General features: G+C 40.1%; 3 protein-coding genes across 5 annotated transcripts; 2 read left to right on the top strand and 1 right to left on the bottom strand.

Moving 5' to 3' along the window:
- Positions 1-376: 376 nt before the first annotated feature.
- On the top strand, positions 377-7353 carry piga (phosphatidylinositol glycan anchor biosynthesis, class A). 3 transcript variants are annotated; one of them, XM_071476793.1, is made up of 8 exons: positions 377-532; positions 1932-2075; positions 2250-2411; positions 2520-2790; positions 3320-3452; positions 4033-4165; positions 5553-5759; positions 6533-7353. In XM_071476793.1, exons 2-8 carry the CDS (start codon positions 1968-1970, stop codon positions 6794-6796), a joined length of 1278 nt encoding a protein of 425 aa, XP_071332894.1. In that variant the 5' UTR covers positions 377-532; positions 1932-1967; the 3' UTR covers positions 6797-7353. The 3 variants fall into 3 exon arrangements, with proteins under 3 accessions (XP_071332894.1, XP_071332878.1, XP_071332888.1); XM_071476777.1 differs by having other exon boundaries at positions 1932-2411; XM_071476787.1 differs by having other exon boundaries at positions 386-532; positions 1937-2411.
- An 839-nt stretch (positions 7354-8192) lies between these two features.
- Positions 8193-13641, top strand: asb11 (ankyrin repeat and SOCS box containing 11). The gene is made up of 7 exons (XM_071476827.1): positions 8193-8387; positions 8787-8866; positions 8984-9091; positions 9714-9864; positions 9947-10081; positions 11390-11578; positions 11691-13641. Exons 1-7 carry the CDS (start codon positions 8291-8293, stop codon positions 11813-11815), a joined length of 885 nt encoding a protein of 294 aa, XP_071332928.1. The 5' UTR covers positions 8193-8290; the 3' UTR covers positions 11816-13641.
- A 330-nt stretch (positions 13642-13971) lies between these two features.
- On the bottom strand, positions 13972-19907 carry LOC139627863 (gastrin-releasing peptide receptor-like). The gene is made up of 3 exons (XM_071489419.1): positions 18770-19907; positions 15883-16234; positions 13972-15011 (listed from the first exon to the last, which is right to left on the bottom strand). The coding sequence occupies exons 1-3, from the start codon at positions 19294-19296 to the stop codon at positions 14700-14702; spliced, it is 1191 nt and encodes a 396-aa protein (XP_071345520.1). The 5' UTR covers positions 19297-19907; the 3' UTR covers positions 13972-14699.
- Between the last annotated feature and the right edge of the window lie 2938 nt (positions 19908-22845).

The raw sequence follows: 22845 nt of genomic DNA on the forward strand, positions 1-22845 counted from the left end.
GATCAGTGTAATGTCACATTTTGATGCATTTCATAGTTTCATTTCCAAATATTACTGATGCGAATAAACCTTCAGTAGCAACAGAAGCGTTTCACAATTTCGACAGAGCTATTATCTAACATGATACTGTATTAAGACCAGTCAATCCGTTTCTAATCCAGAGTTTTCCTGTTTATTACCGAGTCTCCAAAGATTTTTATAATATCAAGTTTATAATACTAATATGGTGCAGCAGACTACACTTGTTGGAAATTAATTCACTTCAGCTCAGCAAAAACATACGTCTTTCTTGGGTATCTGTTATTATGAAAGCAAAATGGTGAGGTTTTTTTTTTTGTTGTTTTTTTTTTTATTGTAATCTTTCCTCGGCATCGTTAAGTACGTCATCACTGCGTCTGACGTTGTGGAACACCAGGAAGTGCTACGGGCGGCTAACTGGCTAGCTGAGAGCTAGCGAGCAGAAATGAATCTATATGTAAAAATTGTTCTGTGTATTTTCACGGGTTGGAACAAGTTTGATATCTTGTCCACGGTAAGGCAAGTTGGACTAGAAAAACTGTGCTTTAAATGCCAGTCAAGTGGTTAAATATGAGTGGGTTAGCTTGACGCTAATGTATATTGAAATAGACGAGGGATACAAAACAGGTAGGTTAGCTTACAAAAGGTGGTCGGTAATCACTTCACATTGTACCAGGTTGTCGAACAGCAATTTCAAGTTAAAGGGACAATTCATTCTTAAAAAAAAGTCGAATGTGGTACAGCAGAGATAAGCTGCTACATGCAGTAAAAATATGTTATAAAGAGACAGGAGCTGAGACACTGACAGTGGCAGCGTTGGTTTTTAATATATGGGCATGGATTTGAAAGCAGCTGTAAACTCTACTGTCTTATCACAGATACGCTATAGCAAGTGTTAATGCTGGGTATTAGGAAAAAGCAAGAACAGATTTATAATGCCCCCAAAAGTGCTTCAAGTAATTCAGAACCTGCTCAGCTGAAATCTGTAATACCTGCGTTGGTAAAAAAAAAAAATAAGAGTATCATATCTAGAGGTGCAGCGGTTATCTAGTTTAATAGTCTGCAACTATTTTGATAATGGATGAATAAGTTGTTGTTGTTTTCAGGCAAGTATGCCAAGCATTTGCTGGTTCAAGCCTCTCAAATGCCAGAATCTATTGCTCCTCTTGGTCTTATATTGCTATATCAATTTTTTTATCGACTTCTAGTCAGACAATACATTTAATGACATAACCTCGCACTCGATCTTGTGGCAGAGCATTTTTCATAGTTTTCTAATGTCTTACAGATTAAATGATTAACTGAATAATTGAAAAAATAGTTGCAGTACCAGTCAAATGTTAAGTGGTGGGGGATGATTATATCATGACCGCGAACTAGAGGTCATGTATTACATAATACAAAAAGTTTCTTCCATTGTTTGTGGCCCCCTGTGTTACCAAGGCCCTTCTCCCCAGATTGGCCTGGTGGCCAGTTCTAGTTAGAGTTGTGGTTATTCCAAACCTCCCCTTCCCTAAATCTGTGCCTCAGCTATATCGTGTCTCTGAGCTAGCAGTTCCTTCCGTTGCTCTGATATGCATTGTTAACAAAATGTGAAAATGCTGAAGAGCTTTGAACATTTTATGAATACATTGTATCTTGAACAAAAGGAGGAAGGAGGCTCTTTGGAAAAAAAGTGATTAGCAGTTTTTTCACTTGACAGAGTTTGGAAACAGGCATAGCTTGGAATATTTTATTATTAAATGATATTAAATGACTTGAATCAGTTATCAAAATTATTGGCAATTAATTTTTGTTAATCAACTAAAAGATGTATAGCATTTTTACTTGAAAAAATGACTCAACTTATTAAGTGATTAGTAAAGTACTGTTATTTCTTTTGGTGCACTAACTAATGAATCAACTTATTTCAGCACAGGTAAAGTGCACAGCTACATAAGGAATCTACAATGGGCCAACGAAGGAGAGTGGCAGCTGTGAATAATCCTTCTCAGGGTGTCTCTGGAGCTCTTGCAGAGTCTGTCAGAGTCTCGGGCAAGAAGCACAACATCTGCATGGTGTCTGATTTCTTCTATCCGAATATGGGAGGAGTAGAAAGTCACATTTACCAGCTTTCACAGTGTCTGATTGAAAAGGGACACAAGGTGGTGATTGTCACCCATGCCTATGGCAGGAGGAAGGGTGTCAGGTACTTGACCAATGGACTGAAGGTCTACTACCTCCCCCTGCAGGTGATGTATAACCAGTCCACAGCCACCACCTGCTTCCACAGTCTCCCACTGCTGCGCTGTGTGTTTGTCAGAGAACGCATCACTGTGGTGCATGCACACAGCTCATTCTCTGCCATGGCCCATGATGCACTGTTCCACGCTAAAACCATGGGCCTAAACACGGTATGTGACTCATTATGAGCCAGGTCAAACATTTTTTTTACATCTGAGTATCTGCTCACATCTCTGTGCTGCACACGATAGAAACCTAAAGAGTATTGTTATTTACAGGTTTTCACTGACCACTCACTGTTCGGCTTTGCTGATGTCAGTTCTGTACTGACCAACAAGCTTCTGACTGTGTCGCTTTGTGATACCAACCACATTGTGTGTGTGTCGTACACCAGTAAGGAGAACACAGTGCTCCGTGCAGCACTCAACCCAGAGATAGTGTCTGTTATTCCCAATGCTGTTGACCCTACAGACTTCACCCCTGACCCCTCCCAGCGGCAAGAAGACAGGATCACTATTGTTGTCATCAGCCGTCTCGTCTACCGCAAAGGTACAGAGAGTTAGACACTTTATAAGCTATGTTTCTGGTGGTCAGTTCAGGCTATAATCAGGGCAGCAGAGTGGTATGGTGAATAGGACAATACCCTTTTTTGAGAGGACCAAAGCACAAGCCCTCACTTTGGCATGAATGATTCACACTTAATATTTTTGGAATTTTAATATGTTTATCCAAAAAGAAAAACGTTTCCCAAAAAGAATCAGATGACAAATCGGCTAGGCCTCTGAATATGGGCCCAATTTCACATATCACAGTGTTGGCATTGCAGTTTGTCTACAAGAGAGCACTCAGAAGTTTGCTCAAATGCAGCCCATATCTTTAAAAAGCAAACTTAAGGGATTCTTTCCAAAAATGTTTATTTACATTATGCATTTATCTAAAAAGTGTACATTGGCTGATATGCAATTATCATATTTTTTTTAAACACTCAGATATCTACGTGCATATCAGCCTCACAGATCCAAGTGTTGCATTAAATTCGTTGTGAAAGCAAATTCTCACTCTCTCTTCTTCCCATAAGGAATCGATCTGCTTGGTGGAATAATCCCAGAGCTCTGCCTCAAACATCCAGATCTGCATTTCCTAATTGGTGGAGAGGGGCCAAAGAGAATTGTGTTGGAGGAAGTGAGAGAGAAATACCAACTACATGACAGGTACTGCCCATATTTCCTCAGGGAGGAAACTTAAACCTCTTTCAGGATCTCAAAGGAATTTTAAATCGAAAGCGACAGGACTTGGTTATTTGCATCTGACCAGATGCGAGCATGAACTGATGAAGCCTTTTGGATGAGAGGTGAAACGTTTTCCTAGACAAATAACCAAGTCCAGTTGCTTTCGATTTAAAATTCCTTTGAGATACTATGACCTGGACAAATGAGAATATTCACAGGCCTCTTTCAGGATATGGTATCTGTCAAAACATTTCATAAAGAGATCAAGTCATGAAGAGAAATCCTCTAAAATGACACTGCGTGCACCATTATGTTCAACCTCAGGTATTAACAGTGTGCCAGCCCTCGTGTTGACAGTTAACTGGACTGTTAAGCACATATTTATTTATGCAGAAATGTTTGTAAGCAGCAGTGATGTGTATGGAAATACAGTGAGTTGCTGCATTGCTTATGTTATTAATGTCCCGGAATCGACCCATGACAGCATTCGGGCCTAGTCACACATTGGGTTTGTGTGTGAAAGTGGTATTGTTCCTAACTTCTTTCATTTGGAACATTGTAGGGTGCGTCTGCTGGGGGCTTTGGAGCATAAAGATGTTCGTGGAGTTTTGGTGCAGGGTCACATCTTCCTCAACACATCGCTGACTGAAGCGTTCTGCATGGCCATTCTAGAGGGAGCCAGCTGTGGACTGCAGGTGTGGTGCCATTCATGCAATAGTTTAAAGACAGGGAATTGTGCGTCATGGAGGGCAGACAGTGTGAAGGATATATATATATAGAGAGAGAGGTTAACAGCAGGATACCAGCAGTTCAGTTAAACCAGCTGTTATTTATAAAAACACAACAAAACTTAGCCCAAAGAGAGTCTGGAGGCTTGCCAAAAAGAACGAAAGGATCTTCTTCAACACAGTTTTATTGCATAATGACTTTGTTTACATAAATTGTCTCTCTTTCTCTGATGTTGCAACAGTTTCATGTTGCAACACAAAGCAAAATAAATATATAAAGAATCCTACAATTTGTCAAATGGCTTAAGAATGTTTAGATAATACAAATAACACTTTTCACTAATGGATAGAAAACGGGATCAAAGCAAATGGTTTCTTTTCTCATAAGCTTTACAGACAGTTCTGTGAAAGCTCATTGAACTGAGTAGAATATCTGACGTAGCTGAAGATGTTAAAATGCTCTTGTGACAGATTTCCTTTGGCTGCGTGCTTGTAGGTGGCTGCTCAACTCTATTTCATAGCACTGCTTTAAAAAAAACACACACAAAGCTCATATGGGAAAAAAAAGGAAAAAGCAAAGCGAGATAGCAAGATAGCCATGCCTGGAGAGTTTGTGGTGGAAAAGTTTGTCAGACAGCAGCTGACCAGCCACGACCCAGTCATCATGCGTTTTCTCTTCCTCTGATTTACCTCAGAGGAAGAGAAAACAGCCCCATCAGCAATTATGTAAAGAATTGCAATTACAGAGTAAGGCTAGGAGGAACCTTAGTGGTAAATGTGGTCATTTCCATTTAAATTTAAAGGTCACACACATTTGAGAACCTCCCCTAACAGCAGCTGGAAATTTATTCCAAAGACAGGGGATGGGTGGGTAGAAAATGATTGCATATCTTGAGGAATTTGTCTTAGTGTTAAACAAGAGGCCTGTGTGCTGAGTATGCCGGTCTCCACCTTTCTCAAATCTTTGGAACATGACTCGTTCAACAGTGAGTGTGAAGTTAGCTTGACCCAGATATTCAGAATAAACATAACTATGAGAATAAGATCCAGCAGTGTATCAGGAGTGTGTATGTGCACATATGTCTAACCACACCCAACTGTGGTGCTGGGCGTAGTCAGAAATGAACCAGACTTGAAACTTTTACCCAAAAGAGGCCAATGACATTATGCTTACAGATAGATAGATGGATGGATAGAAATATAAAATAATTCTACTTAGACAAGAGCACTTTAAAATCTTTCAAGTGATGCCAGAACAGATGCTGCTGTTGTACTCTCACACTGGCGGAGATGTATGCTTGTGTGTATAAACATTTCTACAATGTGTGCATCAAGTTTTTGTTTTATTTCTAAGGTGGTTAGCACTCGTGTTGGGGGCATTCCTGAGGTGTTACCTGAGGATTTGATTACCCTGTGCGAGCCCACTGTACGGTCGTTGTGTGCTGGTCTGGAAACAGTCATCACCCAGCAGCGGTCAGGCTCTTTCCCCTCCCCCGCCTCCATCCATGCACGTGTGAAAAACCTGTACACTTGGAAAAACGTTGCAGAGAGGACTGAAAAGGTAGGTTCACCGACACCAAAACCTGCTGTTTCATTCAGTCATGTACTGTTAGTATCACTTAAACACTGGATCGTGTGCCTGCATTGGAGACCTTCTTGTTTCAGTATTTTTTTCTCTGAAAGACTAAAGCTGGCAGCAACTGAAGCTTTAGGTTGGATTTCTGGAATTATTTCAAATGGACTTACATAATTGGTTTTTTTAGAAGGTGAATTTTTTTTTTTGGCCACTTGATGTCAGTGGAAACAACACTGGTGCATCATCATATGTTAAACTGATATGAGTTAGTCACATGTTGAATTTAATTTATTCAAAAATTCTCTGTAGGTTCATCAGTAGAAGCAACCCATTTGTCATTTCATATGTCATTCACGTTAAAATATCAATTATTAGTAATGTATTGCATATCTATTACTATTATATTAAAATAATTTTTCTGAAATGTCAGGTATATAAAATGACACACACACACACACACACAATAAATAAGTATCTTGTATCACTAATATGGTCAGAATAAGACAGCCTCGCTCTCAAAGCATGATATGTGGGTAGGGTAGAGATCTGCCTACTGACCTGATGAATGTATTCACAGACACATTGACAAGGTTACTTGCTTGTAAACATGTTTTCTTATTTTCCTGTGTAACCTGTTTTCTCTGACTAATCACTTGCGTGCATGTAAATGTACTGATGGTTCACACAGCTGAGGCTTCGCACTGAATGGTAGATGGTGAATTGTTTGTCGACCCTCATCATTGTCGTTTCACTCTCAGGTGTATGACAGAGTGGCTGGAGAGGAGGTGCTTCCTCTGGACAGACGGTTACGGAGGCTGAGGGCTCACTGCGGCCCCGTCGCCGGCTCCATCTTTGCATTTGTTGCTGTTTTAGACTTCCTCTTCCTGCTGCTCCTGCAGTGGTTGGTGCCAGATCAGGTAATGGACACTGCTGTGGACGCCACCGGCCCTCACGGACTGTGGAGGCAGGAAACAAACAGTAAAAACAAAGCTCATTCTAAAAGTGCCACTACGTTGTCGTGACCACTTCACACCTCCACTTCACCTCTAGCTGCTTATATGATGTCATATGTCGCCTCTTTTGTGCTGACTGACATTTTAAACATGGCTACTGAATGCAGAATGTGCTCATGGTATCCTCAAAACATTGTTTACATTTACTAAACAAAGGGACCTTGTGTGAAACATTTTATCTGAGACTTGGAAGGAGTGTTTTTATTTTTATAATTACTGATTAAAGTGGATATCTGTGGTAGTCCTTGAGGCTTTAATAAGCACCATTTTCATTTTGTATCCCCAGTATAGAAAGCACTTAACAGAGGGAGTAAAAGGGCTGCTTACTGTCACAATGCACAAAACTGCAGTAACCTGTTTTCAGCTTTATTTTTGTGATGCTATATATCAGTGCAAAATGTTTTATTTGTCTAATTTTGATACCACAAACTTCACTCCTTTATCTAATAACTTATTTTTTCTCCTCTATGGTATTGATATTCATATGAAACCTGGGAGTTTATTAAGATGATGGTGTGCCTCACAGGCAGTCTGCTCTGGAAAATAAAGTGTGCTTTCAAATGTTTCATCAGTTTGACATGTCATTTTATTTAGATTGTCTGCAGCCATGTGGCAGTTGTATCTTCTAGAGACCATTACATGAAAAAGTACGCACGGCTAGACATTGGAGGACCATTGTCTTCAAATTAGTTTTACAAAAGCGACAGCTCTCGGGGAATGAGGAGTGCCAGACAAAACAGAGAGTAGCTGTGAAACAGGAGGTGATAGGGATGGGATGGCTATTCAAGGCTAACAATGTGCATTTGCATAGCACTGTGGTTGGAGGTTGAACATTACATCATGCCTTCACAAATAGACTTGTTGTATGAGTTCAGGTAGAGCTGAAACTGAAAAGAGTCATGTATTAAATGTGCACTGCCTAAACAGGGTCAGCAGATGTGTGTTTATATGTGGGACAAATATTTTGCGAGATGCAAGGAGCTGTATTTTTGAATCTCATCAAAATATGTTTTGAAGGAAGTCAATGTTGTTTTATTGTAAGTAATTATTATGTTTAAATCCTGAGTGACAGAATATTTCTGTTACACAACTTTTGATAGGAACTTATTCTGTTCCTGTAGCTGAAAACATGCGGTCATAACAAACGATGGTGCACATCTACACTTTACAGATTCGGCAAGATGGAATACAACACACTGCTCTTGTACCTCCCAAATCTACACTGTGTGAAACTTGTGTTGGTTTCCCTCCTTGAAGCTGTATGCATGCACATTTCTAAGTGCTTTATTCAAGGTGTATCAGTATGGGCCCATTCCCACAGCCATTGATATGCACAAATTGTACTATATCTGTGGACTGAGATGAGGGTGGGTGGGAGGTGGTAATGTGGGGGAGGTGACCAAGGACCCAGATAAGAAGGCCGACTTCAGGATTGCGTATCCGACTGGGTGAGCTCAAGTCCTGGACAGTGGTGGAGGAGTCTGCTGTTGTTTCACGTTCATCATGGCTGCTGTTCAAACAGAGGTTTCCCTGTGCTCACAACCTTGGCAGAGGCCCTTGTACATCTACGGGGGGCTGGCATGCAACTCACTGATGGCTGGTAAGTGTTCGCTTTGTCTTGGTCAATTCAGCCCAGTTATTTTGTGCTTTGAGAGAAATATTAGGATCATTCAACCGGACTAGATTTAACTTTTCTTTAAAAAAGGCAAGAACACTCTAGTAGCAGAGGTTGTCTTCGTAGTGTTTTTGGTTTTTGAAATTTACATTTTTGTGATCAGAATTACAGGTTGGTTGTTGTCTAGCTCTGCAGTAGCCAACAAAACCCTTAGCGTGTATTGTTCAGAAAGTTTGGTGTTTAGGGTTGGGTCGACCCTGAAAAACAAGATAAGTATATTCAAGTGAGGTCATCTTAGCATTACAATGAACAGAGAGCAGGATTAGTTTATGTGTGAGTTATATGAACACGGAGACTTCCCTGAGCTTATACTTTGTGTGTCAGACTCCTGGTCAGACAGGACTCCCCTCCATGAGGCCGCCTACCAGGGCAGACTGCTCCACCTGAGAAGCCTCATTGCCCAGGTAAACTTAACATGGCTCTGTCTTGATATTTACAAGTACACCATCCACCCCTGGTTGTAGGATGAAATGAAATAAAAGCCTGATGGTATTCTCATTCTCCTCTCATCCTTCCTGCAGGGCTTCCATGTGGACACACTCACCATGGACAGGGTCTCTCCCCTCCATGAGGCTTGTCTCGGTGGTCATTATGCTTGTGCCAAGTTCCTGTTGGACAATGGAGCAAATGTAAGAACACTGTCTAGACTTCAAGTTGTACAAATATTTGGAAATCATAGTGGCATCACAGCTTCCCTTTAAAAAACATGTAAAGAAAATTGAAAAAACTAACATTTAACATCTTTGGACCTCCTTAGGTTAATAAGAAACAACAAATCAATGCGGAAACAGAAAAATATATTACATATGCCTTGACTAGTTGCTCTCAGACATGTAAAACCACCCACAAGCTTATTGAGGTCATGTACTATACTTGAAGGCTATAAAGTTCTTAGACAAGAAACCGAATCATTGTGACATTTAATCAAAATGTGAACTTTTAAAGAAAGTTCAGTTTATCTTAAAACAGCAGTCAGATGTTGTTGTCATGTCCTGACTAGGAAGTGGAATGTGTGAAGTAAAAAACACAATATCTCTGGTTCTGCTGCATCAACTTTGATCGTTTTTTAAACTGTCCATCGTCTGCGTACCATGTGTGATGTCTAATGTTGGTGTCAGAGAGTATTTGTGTGTGTTGATTTCATATGTTGTTATATGTGTCTGTGTGTTATCCCTGATAAATAAGTGGACAAAGTGAGTGCAGCTCTTTTAGCAGCAGTGTCATGAAGCTTTGTCACATATCCCTCCATAGGTGGGGGCGGTATCAACAGACGGCGCCACACCTCTCTACAATTCTTGCAGCAGTGGGAGTGCTGCATGTGTCAGGCTCATCTTGCAGCACAGTGCCTCCATCAGCCCCATCTACCAGCTGGCGTCACCCATCCACGAGGCCGCAAAGAAAGGTGTGTATGTGCAAATATGTATGGGTGTAAAGGCATGATCTGTCTCAGCACCGGTTCTGATGCAGTGCTGTTTCCTCGTCAGGTCACAGAGAGTGTCTGGAGCTGCTGCTGTCCTATGGGGCTCATATTGACATGGAGCTTCCAGTGGTGGGGACCCCGCTGTACTCTGCCTGCATGGCTCGGGCTGCCGCCTGTGTAGAGGTGCTTCTACACTCAGGTAATGTCACATGTAACCTCTGTGGTGTAAAAGTCAGAATCAATCACAAAAAATGTGTATGTGTTTTTGTCTAAAGTGGAAAACTTGAACATCTGAGCCCTACAGGTTCTTTTAGGCGTCACCTTTTGTATGGTTCGCTTTTAATTTTGAATCATTTTAATACATTTTGATTATAGAGCGATTTCAAGATACTCTAAGTTACACAACAAGTAAAATAAAGGCAGCACAGGACATTAAATCAGACATTTAAAGCAGTTCTAAAAGGGTTAGTGCTGAATAACTTTTTCATTGCCTAGCCTGTAACATGTGAATATCAAACACTGCAACAATCACCTGCTCTCAGCATCTTAAAGGAAACACATTATCCTTCCCCAGTGCTATACTGTACGTTTTAGCTCCTTCCAATTCCTCTCACATTACATCATTCTTATAATGAACAAGATCAAAATAGTGCTCTGAGGTTTTGAGAGATAAGACGTCATTTACAAGGTGTTAACTTCCCTGTTATGTAATAAGAACAGTAGACAGCAATATCGTCCACGTGTTCACGACAGTCCATTCACTTTATGTGATTTTACACTGTTGTATACTGTGTACAAGAAGCATAATTCATAGTAGCAACACTGACAATGTAGTGTTTTTAATAAAATAAAAAGTTAATCAAATAAGTTCAAGCTGCAGTGATTAGTGAACTGACAATTTGATCAACAGAAAGTTAATCTGCAACTATTTTGATAATCAGTTATTTACTTTGGTCATTTTTAAAGCAAAAATACAAATATTATCTGGCTTAGATTTGAGGATTTCATGCTTTTTTGTCTTTGGATTTTGGACTGATGATGTCTCTCTGTGCTATGGGAATTTATAACATTGTCACTATTTTCTAACATTTTATGAATGAAACTATGAGTAAGTTGATTTAGAAAATATTTAGAATAGTTGAAATTGACTGCAGCACTATAATAATAATATAAATATAGCTGCTATTTTCCACAGTCTACCCGCCACTTTCAATTTCACACTTCAAAACAGCACGTAATGTTTATGGCACTTGTAGATTTGTCAGTGTAATTTGCAGAACTGTCAGATGTGGCTGCAAATCATCTATTATTCTTCATAGCTCTGCTCTAAGTTCCCATCTTTTCATGTTTCCATTAGTCACCAATTTTCACACTGTGTAGTTTGTTAATATTTCTAATCACAGAGTGGCGGAGGCTCTGAGGACACATGGATGGTTTTGGTTTTTATGGTCTTAATCACATTTGGTTGTTCTGGTGTGGTTGCTTTTCTTCTTTTGTGCACGTGTAGGGGCAGATGTTCGAATAGGGTGTGGGCAGGACAGTCCTTTACATGCTGCAGTTCGCGGTGGAGGAGCAAATGTTGTGGACCTCCTGTTGGACTTTGGGGCTGATGGGTGTTGCAGGAACACAGAGGGAAAAACTCCTCTGGATCTGTCGACTCCAAACAGCGCAGTGAGAACTGCACTGCAGAAAAGAGGTGTGTGTTGTAAAGCATGAAGGCTCTTGCATCCATGTTACAGAAACAACCTAACACTCATTTATTTATTTTCTGGAGGTTATAACAACTTCGCCCTGTCTCCCCTGCACAGGTCCCTGCACTCTGTTGCAGCTGTGTCGGTTCTGTATTCGCCGAAGTCTGGGAAGGAATCGTCTGCACAGGGCTTCCAGCCTTTTCCTTCCTCACAGTATCCACAACTTCCTCCTCTACCAGTAAAACGTCTCTGCCCTGCTTGTGTGGCTCTCTTTGTGCCACATACACTAATTTGTCCTTCACATTTCGCCTTGTGACTGACTTTTAAGGCAAAATGTGTGAGAGGGCAAAGACATTCACATTCAGAGAATGATAGAGTTTTGTCAGGTTTGTGTATTTTACAATACAGTTGCTTTTGATAATATAGTAATTACTATGTACATATTACTCAAATGAAATATTTTGGATACAAGTGTTCAGAGGTTCAGAGATGTGTAGATGTTGCAATGACTGTGTCAGGTTTTGTATTTTTATACTTTTAATGGAAAGCTTTTCCTTTACATGGACTTTCCTTTATTCCAACATATTTTTTGAAGGGAAACTACAATGATTTCACGTATTAATGTCTGTTCACAGGCATTAGGGAGTATTACTGCATATGTGAAAACAGGTATATCAAGACTTTTATGGCTCCAGAGGGAGCTGTGTAAAATCTGACACTTAAATACTGTAACGCTGCACCTCAGAGAATATTTTCAGTAAAAAAAGATAATGGTATGCTATGGTGACCTATCTAAAAATAGAATGAGGAAGGTGAGATAGCCTAAAACATTTGTTGCATAAAGCATGATGTACCGGAGAAGAATTATGTGATGTGTTTTAACTTGCTGGACTAACAAAAAAAGAATAAAAGAAACAAGCTCAGTTGGGAACATGTCAGTGCTAATGCACAGGATATGATTAAGGACCGGGGGATTTACAGTTTCATTTGGGACGATCAGCATATGAAAGTCATGATTGTCAAAACACTGCAGTTTTCAAATCTGAGAACTGTGTTTCAGAAAATGCGCGTAGGCAATTATGAAAGAAAGTAAGGAGTAAGGACATTTTTAGGAGAAGATCAAGCACACTGGATTTGTTGGTGTTGCTCAAGGGGAATTAATTTCCCGAATTCAAATGCCACCCTGAAAGGTCACCTCTGCAGAGACCTGAAAAATCTAATTTGAGCTGGTTTAACTTGACGTTTCTTTACCAAAGCAAAAAGCCTCTGCCTTCAACAAAAGTCCTGAAAGGAGTTAGAAATAGGGATAGATGTGATTTCTTTTTTTTATTTATATGCGTGTGTGTGTGTGTGTGTGTGTGTGTGTGTGTGTGTGTGTGTGTGTGTTGATGGATTCCTTGCTGCTCGTGCCCAAACTCAGTGGTCAATTCTGCAGCTGTGAGAAAAAAATATCACTTAGAACAAAACATCCTTTTTATAGCTATACATTGACTTTTACAGAGAGCACATTAAATCAAAGAACTTGGATGTTGACATTTTCTGTGAGGCCACAGCTCACAGTGGGGGCTGGGTTACATATAAAAAGAAAGTCTCAGACGCAATGCAACGTTATACTTCCAAGAATATCTCGTGGATCATCTTAAGGATCCAATCAGTTGCATTGCTCCATGGGAAAAGGTCAGCAAAGTGTTGTGTATTGGACAGACTCTCCTGTGATACAAATCAATTCAGAAATCAACGTTTTATTTTTTTATTTGTTGAGTTCATAACCACAAAAGCAGAGGGGATTTTACTTGACTAATAGTGTTGTCATAACTCATGACTCCATTGTGAAACTGTATGTTACCAATATGTTGTAAGGGCTGGAACAATAAATGGATTCATTTGTCAATCCACCGAAAATTATTCATCAGTAAGTTTTAGTATCTGTCAAGGAACTAAGAGTCTACAGCCAAGCAAGGGGCTCAGTGAGGCTGTATGTACAGTGGTGCTTTAAGCTAAACGCTAACATCAGCATGCTAACAGACATTCAGTGTCTTTATGTGAACTGGTAAAGAACTGGTTTCTCAGAGAGCACCGGTCTCTGAGAAGAGAGAGGCCGGGTTACGTGGGTAACACTAGACAAATCTAACAGGCTGATGTTTAGTAAATAATGTTCTCCATGTTCACGTCTTAGTTTAGTATGTTAGCATGCTAAAATATGCTAATTAGAAAACAACATAAAGTGCAACTGAACTTGATGTTAATGCGATTCGTAGTTTTATAAGAATTTTGTCATAAGCCAAAGGCTGCTGAAATGTGTACATGCATTATAGCCTACAGACACAGGGCCACCAACAAACACACAAAAATATTTAACAAGAACATCTGTATGTACACAATATGTAACTTTTGGTAATCATTTTAATAACTTAGCATTTGACAAATATATTACTAATACATTTTACATGACACTTTTCCAGTACACAGAAGAGCAGGCTACTCTCATTTTGCATATTTACAATTTGGAAAATGTCAGAGGAACTTTCTGCTCTATCTCCAGCATCACTGTCTTTTTTTTTTTTTTTTAATAATGGCACAATGCAGATAAATAAAAACATGCATAATTAAGTAGAATGCGAGAATGGTCTCCACTGCAAATGAGTTGAACAAATTTAACTTTGTTTTTAGTGAGTTACAACCATAAGTGATACATGATCATACTTAGTTTGATTTTACATCTAAAAGGCAAAACACATTTACACAATACAAAGAAAACCTACCAACTATGAGGGCTTTTTCTCATATCACATTTATTTGTCAGGGAACATGTACAACAAAGATCCATCTCAAGCAAAGATCCCTCTGTCATGATTGCATTTGTCTTTCAAGCAACAGTTATTATTTTGTTTTAAAGCAGATGAAATGTTTCTGACATAAACTTTAATCAGTAAATTAGTAAGACATTATTCGGGAGTGAAAGACTTGCCAACAGGGACAAATGCTATCCATTCATCACACTTAAGCTGACATTTCTAAATCAGAGTTAAACATGTGGTCCACTGAAATTGACATGAGAAAAGAGGATCAGCATGACTCAAGTCTTGCTAAAGCACAGATGTTACAAGTTTATGAAAACAGATGTTTTCAGATGGTTGTTATGTTTGTTCTCCCACTATTCTGGCTGTTCAACTGTCTTGGAGAAGTGCAGCACAGCTGCTTGTTGAAGTGCTTGCTGAAGCTTTTGCTCATCAGGTAAAGCGCAAACGGGTTCACGCAGGAGTTGGTGAAGGCCAAGATGCGAGCACACACGCTGGCGATGAAGTGGCCCAGTGACGTGTCCACCTGGTTGTAGTGGAAGGAGCGGTACAGGTAGATCACATGGCTGGGCAGCCAGCAGACGGCAAACAAGGCAACAAACACCAGCACCGTCTTGGCCAGACGCTTCCGGGACTTGATCTGACAGGAGAGAGAAAAGAAATCAGTTTCTACACACAGAGCTGTGCAATAATGCCAAGTATATGATATGTTTGTATGGTATAATATGCATGAAACTCTTAATTGATATGTTTGTCATTATTATTTATTTGTCATTTTGTCAGTCCACCATTTTGGTACTGGATGGATTTCCATAAAATGTTTTACAGATGTTTGTGGTCCCCAGAAGATGAATCTTCTCGACTTTTGTGACCTCTGACCTTTCATCTAGCACCACTGTGGGGTCAAAATTTTTGAAAACGTCAAATACTTTAGTTTATGACCAAATACATGAAAAACTGAGGATATGCACATCAGCCTCAGTTAATAGAGAACAGCAACTAAATGGACCTTGAGTTGACATTATTTAGTCAGCTGCTGTTTCCAAGGTCAAGAATGAACTTTGAACCTCAATAGGGTTTTTCTTTCTGTTCTTCTGTTAATTATCTCTTGATCCCTCAAATGTGTCTTGTGACCCCCTGTGGGGGCCCTGATCCTCATGTTGGGAACCACTGCAGTATGTGCGGGGATATGAACAATGAATGTGGAAATGGGCTGTTATGGCAGTATTTAGATGACACTGAGATGAAAAGATATTCACTTTGTTACAGAGAGTTAGATGCGAAGATACAACTCTTCTGTATGGTAAGTATGCAGCTACAACTTGTAGCTTAGCTTAGCGTAAAGACTGGAAACGGAGGGAAACAACTAGCCTCGCTCTGTCCAAAAATAGCAAAACCTGCCTACCAGCACCTCTGTAGCTCATGGTTTTGCTTTTATTTCCTGTTATGGCTTCATATAAAGGGCACATTGTAAATAAGACAGCTGTAAAATGAGGCCACCACACTGAGACCTGTCTCTGCAGGTGCAGGTGTCCCTCAGCAGGTATGTCCACAGAGCTCCTGACCAGACTGCAAGCGATGAAGCAGTAGTAGACGGATATGATGAACAGTGGGATGAGGTAGAAGATGAGGAAGGAGGCGGTGGAGTGGATCTTTGGGTGCAGCTCCCCGGCGTGAGGGAAGGGCGCGCACGTCACAAATGTCTCATTGGTGTGGCTGGTGGTGAAAGTGTGCAGGTCGGAGAAGACAGCCTCAGGAATCGCCAGGGTCACAGAGATCAGCCAGATCGCCCCCACTCGTAAACAGATGCTGACTGTGGCACTGGACCTGTGGTTGTCCAGAGGTTTGACAATAGCTTTGTACCTAAAAGAAGAGGCAGCAGAGTGTGAAATAATTTTTTTTTTCTCTCTGTGGAGAGACTGTTAAATTCAAGATGAACTCTGATTACCTTATTTAAGTTTCTTGATTATGCATGTAATCAAAAATAACTGCAGAAAGATGATTTATTCTGTCTTCACTGATTTCAAAGCAGCACTCTGCCAGAGACTCGGTTTCTCTTTCTAATCAAAGAAGAACACTGGTAATTTCCCATCCTGCACCTTAGGTTATGTTTTCAGTTTTCTTCATGTTTCTATTGTTTTATTTTGATGTGTCTAACCTTTCCCTCTCCTTCAAGATTTACACTTCCAGCCATCGTTTGTTTCCCGCTCCAGTGATTGTCGACCCTGCGCCTTTGGTGTCCCTGTAAAAAACGATCCAGCTCTCTCTTGGTGTTTAGCCTCTAGTGCATTTATGCCCACTAACTTCTTTGGCTGGAGTTTAGCTCAGCCCTTTGAATGCATTTTACCTGATCTGCCTGCTGCCTGTGTACCAAAGCTGTTTGTATTAAGGACCCTGCCTCTGATCTGAGTCTGTGAGTTGTGCATTCAGAGTCCAAACCCAGTGGTTCTGATAATAATCTTCTACATTTTATCTGGCTGATTATACAGCAGAGAAATTTCTATTAGGCCTCGAAAAAAAGAGAAGAGGAATCAGACTAAGTAGATACTAGTAATACTAGCTTCTCGACTGGATGAGTTACAGATTAATAAGATGGTTTGTTAATTACAACTGGTATTAAATGTTCGTTCGCTCCTGAAAGCTATGAAACCAAGAGCTGCTGGAACCTCCCAAAACAATTTAGACTATTTTTCTCGGCAAAAAGCTTCACATGGATCCTCTCTATCCACCAAAGACTGAACATTCTGCTTCAGGTTGTTTTGTGCACAGATCAGATAACTCACATCAACTTAAAGTCTCATGACATTATACTAACCTGCTGTATATTTGGGACACTGTGTTTGTTCAGCGTCATTGTAATCACAGGGGTTATTTAACAGCCACAGTTTGTATGGCGAGGACAAGCATTTTTAAACCATACTTAAATAAAGTTATAGAGGTAAACAGATCTTCAACCAAATGTCAGCAGAGACACTGAGGAAACTGTGGGCGTGTTGATGTTGTTGTTTAGGTGAATTTAAGGGTTTAACTCTGTCAGTCCCAGCTGAGCACCAGCATCCCATTCACTGTCAGAGTGAAGTTTCCACCCACACAAACTGACTGGTCTGTCTCACTGTCAAGCAGCATATCAATAGCCCTGGTCCTCTCCAGACAAATGAGTTATCATGCTGGCTTGTAACGCCTCCTTGTGTATTATTATGGCATGTCAGCATCACAGTTTGGTTGTGTCTGATTCTGGACAATGGGAGAACAGGCTGTGAGCACTTATAATAGTTGCCTCTGTTATTTACCGGATATGTTTTAGTGAATAATTCACATTTTTATTGTTGGCCCTGAACTCCATGAAATCGAAATCTTTTATTTGATCAACTTTTGCCTATTTTATTTATTGGTTATTAGGTATTTTGAAAGCAAATCCGATAAAATCCTCACAGATGTCACTGGTTAGCATCTGTCAAAAATGCATTTTTTTTTCTCTGCAAACCTACATTTTTATTTTCCTAACTTTTGAATGCAACTGTTCACACTGAATATGTATTCATTTTCAAATAGTCCTAGTTCTTCTGTAAAAGAAAATGTGCAACACATTGATATTTGAAGCTCGTGGGTGAAAGTGAGGGTTCCTTAAAATAATTCAGAGTCTTCAGTTTTCTAACGAGGTAACATCAGTTGACTGATAAAGACCATGTGATATGGTCAAAAGCTCCAGAACAAGCAAATAAGTGGACCTTGAGCTGATCTCTTTTTTTGTCAGCCTACAAAAATTAAAAAAGAAGACAGACTTTTGGTGTTCAGTCAAATTTTCTATTATGGTTAGTAAGGTTAGGGTTCTCTCTGTCATTGAAAAGTCATTGTCCACAGAAGTTTTTTTGGAGGGGATTTATTTATTTTACACTTCATTTTTACAGTTAAAAATGAAAAACTCTCACATGTTGGATATTGTTTTTCAGCCATAGCTATTTCTAGAGGAAACAGTTCTGACTACATTTGACAAAAGTGTATGTTTTCCTGACAGGTTGGAGAAGGCTTTGAAGCAGCAATCAGACTATTTATGCTGGGGAATAAAACACTAGAGCTCTAATTCACAGGCCTGTAATTTCCTTTTAAGAACTATGAAATGATCTGGTTTTCATTATGGGGAGAACAGACAAAACTCTGGGACAGTCAGTGGTCTTTATGCCCAGACACTGTCTCAATTCTCTTCATTTTTGGTGCCTGGTGGTGGGAAAAAAAATATATATTTTTTTTTTAAATATGTCTAATCGACATGATGCTCAGTTGTGCATCAAAAACATGATGTTTCACCCACCGTAAGTATCAACAGATAAAGTTGGTTTAATCTAAGAAGCTGACATGTGGATAAGATTGTTGACCGTGTCCGGACTGTGCGGTAAATACCGGTCAGCGGAGAGAGCCGTGAGGGTGAACACGGAGACTCCCACCGAGGTGAGCTGGATGAACGGGATCATTTTGCATCCGACGCGGCCAAAGAGCCACTCGTCCACCAGGTACCGGCTGGCGTCCACCGGGGCGCAGGTCACCAGCAGCAGCAGGTCCCCCAGAGCCAGACTGGACAGGAACAAGTTGGGCACAGTCCGCATGGACTTCACCAATAAACATGTTTTCATTAAAGTGATATTTCCAACCAGACCCACGATGATGATTATCCCATAGACAACAGCGACTCCGATGCCAGGCAGCCAGATGTTGTACTGGTGCTGCTCTACTGTGGAGTCCCAAAACACTGTGGAAACATTCAGAACCAAAACCCCACTGTCCTCGGGGTTTATAACAAATGAATCTTCCAGAGACATAGCAGCCTGCAGGTAGAGGACAGAGGTCTTCAGCAGGAGAGTCTGGTGTCTCCTGATGCGTTTGGTGGCTGGCTTTATAAACCCTATGCCCTCCTGTTGTGCGTGCGTCATTTAACGCGCTACAGGCTGGAAAACTGTCAAGATGAGGCTGGAAGATGTCTCCGGGATATGTAGGACATATAGACTCATCTTACTCCGCGTTGACAGACTTAAACTCTCCTCAGTGCATTCGGCCACATTTAATTCAGAAGGTTGATTGGATATGATCTGGAGTTCAGTTTATATTAGCAGCTAAGCTGGACAGTGCAAAGCTCATTGGACTATTGAGATATAAAGTGAGAGAGAGACTATGCTTAAATTCTGAACTCCTGAAGATGCAACTTTAGTGGAAGAAGATGGGCTGATGGGTGAGGAGCACTGCCTCTGCAGAATGTGACCTGTACAGCCTGAATGACAACACCAAGGCGTTCATCCAGTGGTGGCATATATTTTCTGGACCAGCTTGTTCCAGTGCTTCATTAAAGCTAATGATGTTTACACTGAGAGAAATGTTCAAACCTTATACTGTATTTCTATTGCTGCATCAAATAGAAATATTCTTGATGTCTGGTGCGTCATGTTATTCTGGTATCTATGGAAGCTTTGGGAACACCTCAGGAATGTGGTCTCTTTGTGGTGGATCTGCGTCTTTAATGCTTTTGTGTCTGTCATTTTGAGTATAGTTGTATGCTGCTTTATGAACAGTTGAGTGAAGAAGAGGAGCTGCGTCTGCCACCACTGACCTTCAGTGGTCATTTAGTAGCAGCAAGTGAATTGTCCTCTTCTCCAACGTGGAATTAAAAGTCAAACCTTTCAGAGCTTTGTTTCATGTTCAAAATGCCTTTAATCTCCAGTAACCTACACATTGTCCCCATATCTCACAATGAAGACATACAGAGGTGTTATTTTCTGGTGCATCAGATGGCGCCATTTGGAACCAAACTCATTTTCTAATATAAATGCAAATTGAGTCTTCTTATATCAAGGCAATAGATAAGACAGATGAAAAATACGCGTCTCTGAGCATGACTTGAACCATTTTAATTTTCCAGACTCTTCTGTTGCCCGTATCTGAGAATTTTACTCAAAATTGACTGAGATGTTTTCAAAGAACAAAATAGCTGCCGAGATGGTTATTCTCCAAAGTATCTCCCCACTAAATGTGTATAATTTGTTTCCTGCCATTTGAATAGCATCAAAGTAAACAGGCTGCTCGCACTTGCACCATGCTTCTATCTGAACTCACAGACAGAGCCATAGCTCAGAAGCTGATGCTTATTCCACTGCCTGGTATTTCAGGCAGTAACCAGATGGACCAAACAATGTCTTTCAGAGCTGTGAGTGCAACTGCATCGACTTTTAATCTTCTTTGATGTCAAGGCAATGTCCTCACCATGTCTCTCTCTCCATTATCCTCACCCTCCATGTCTCTCTCTCTCCATTATACCCACCCTCCATGTCTCTCTCTCTCCATTATACCCACCCATGTCTTTCCATTTCAAAAACGTTTTGTTCAATTTGCATTTACTTCTGCTTCACTTTAGTTTTTGAAGAAACTTTTCCGCCTTTTCCAGTGGTCAAAAATTTAATTAGTTCTACATTCATAAGATGACCTTTGATTCCACATTCATGTCTCCCTGGCATTTGTACTCTTTTATCTCTTACTTGATAAATGGGGCAAAAAAAAAAAAAACTAATTTCATTTAAAATATGATCCAAAGCTTCTAACACACAATCTCAATTTAGATAACCACTTGAATCATCTTGGAAATGGCAAGCAGTGTGATACGGCTGTAATGATCATGGCTGATACCTGTCACCTGTAATAACCTGTAAGAATAGCCTACATGCTTAAAGCAGAGCAGTGCACCGTTTTATTCGATGACGTTATCATCAGGGCTGGACTGTCGCAAAGTACATGTACTTCAGTACTGTACTTAAGTGTATTTTTCCAGTATCTGTACTTTGCTTAAGTATCATTTTTATTAGAAACTGATTACTTTTACTCCACTACACTTAAAGAGAAATATTGTACTTTTGACTCCACTATATTTCTATGAAGTACTCATTACTTTGAAGCAGAGCTTTTAGTCAGTGAGTGAATTTTCTTTTATTTTGAAAAACGTGATAGACCATACGCTGTGTTCATCACAGGAGAAAACCAATCACAGCTTCTACAATGTCAGTCAGTGTTTATCTCTACAGTCTTCATATTCTACAAACCTTTTAATTCCACAGGTTCTACAGTCAGTCAGTCAATAGATTGTTGTCATTAGCTTCTCTAAATGTGGAACAATACAAAATTGCATTGACACAGAAAAAAAGTACCTTTGAATACTTAGTATTTTTAAAAGCAAGAACCAAGATTATCTATAAATTAACTAAAGCACTGGAGCTGTGTACTTCATCCACCACCATACACATGTTTTGGATGTAAAATTGTCAATACTGAAAAGTAATAGCCAACTGAATTTAGTGGAATAAAAGTAGAAAGTCTTACAGAATGAAAATCACTTCATATCACTTCATCAGTACTACAGAATAAGACTAAGGTACTGTACATAAGTAAATGCAATTAATTAAGTATTTATACAGTTACACTTTTGTGTTCTTCACAAAATACTGGAGCTATCCTGGAGCCCTTTTACCACATAGTGCCCAAAGGTCAGAAATTCAAAGGTAGCCCCCCTTCAGTTCTTGCTTATTGTGGGGGTCTCTCTGCCTTTAGTCTGGTCTTCAGCAAGTGGAACGCAGCTCAATTGACTTGGCCAGTCGAGGATATTCCACCTCTTCATCCTGAAAAGCTCTTTGGTTGCTTTGTGGCCGTGTGCTGAGGATCGTCCTCCAAAGAGTTTTGAGGCATTTGGCTGAATATGAACAGACCTGCCCCTGTAAACCTCTGCATGGTGCTTCTCTCAGCGCTGCGTGAGTTCCAACACTTCCACCTTTCCATCATTTTGATAGAAGTTGTTCTATCAGTCCATAGAACTTTGTTCCAGAAATCTACCAGTTTCTCCACAGTTTATTTATTTCGCAAAATTATAAGATGGCCCTTCTGTTTTTGAGGTTTACCACTGGTTTTCATCTTGAGGGGAATCCTCTGTCTGGAGTGATGGTCATATTGATCGTTTTTTAGAAAGTACCCAACTGTTGATTTTATCAAACCAACTGCCTTCAATTTCTGTCTGATAGATTTTCTATTTTTATGAGCCTCACTATCAGCTACCCAAGAAACATTTAGCTACCAAGTGTCCAGCTACTTTCGAATCACTGAAGTTTAGGCAATATGTTTAGGCAAAGGATTTTAACTTCCACATGCCTCTTCAGCACCATGGACAGCAGCCGGCTGCGCTGAGGGTCTCTGTCACCACCTGCTGGTGAAGCTGAAGAAATTCAGATGAGTTGACACTTTCCTGGAGAAATGAGTCACTGGTATAGAAACAAGGTACGACTCATATAGTTCATGTTTGTGGCAATTTAATGCAAACATAATCATTTCAATGTGTTCAGGTGTCTCCCATTTTTCTCGATCAGCTTTGAGATGATTCAACACCTTGACTGGAGAAAGGCACACATCTGTCTATATACGGTCTCACAGTGGACAATGCGTATCAGAACAAG

Source organism: Trachinotus anak, unplaced genomic scaffold (genome assembly GCF_046630095.1).
Source record: "Trachinotus anak isolate AG129_WGS33_773 ecotype Australia unplaced genomic scaffold, CSIRO_AGI_Tana_v1 ptg000001l, whole genome shotgun sequence".
NCBI classification, from domain to species: Eukaryota; Metazoa; Chordata; class Actinopteri; order Carangiformes; family Carangidae; genus Trachinotus; species Trachinotus anak.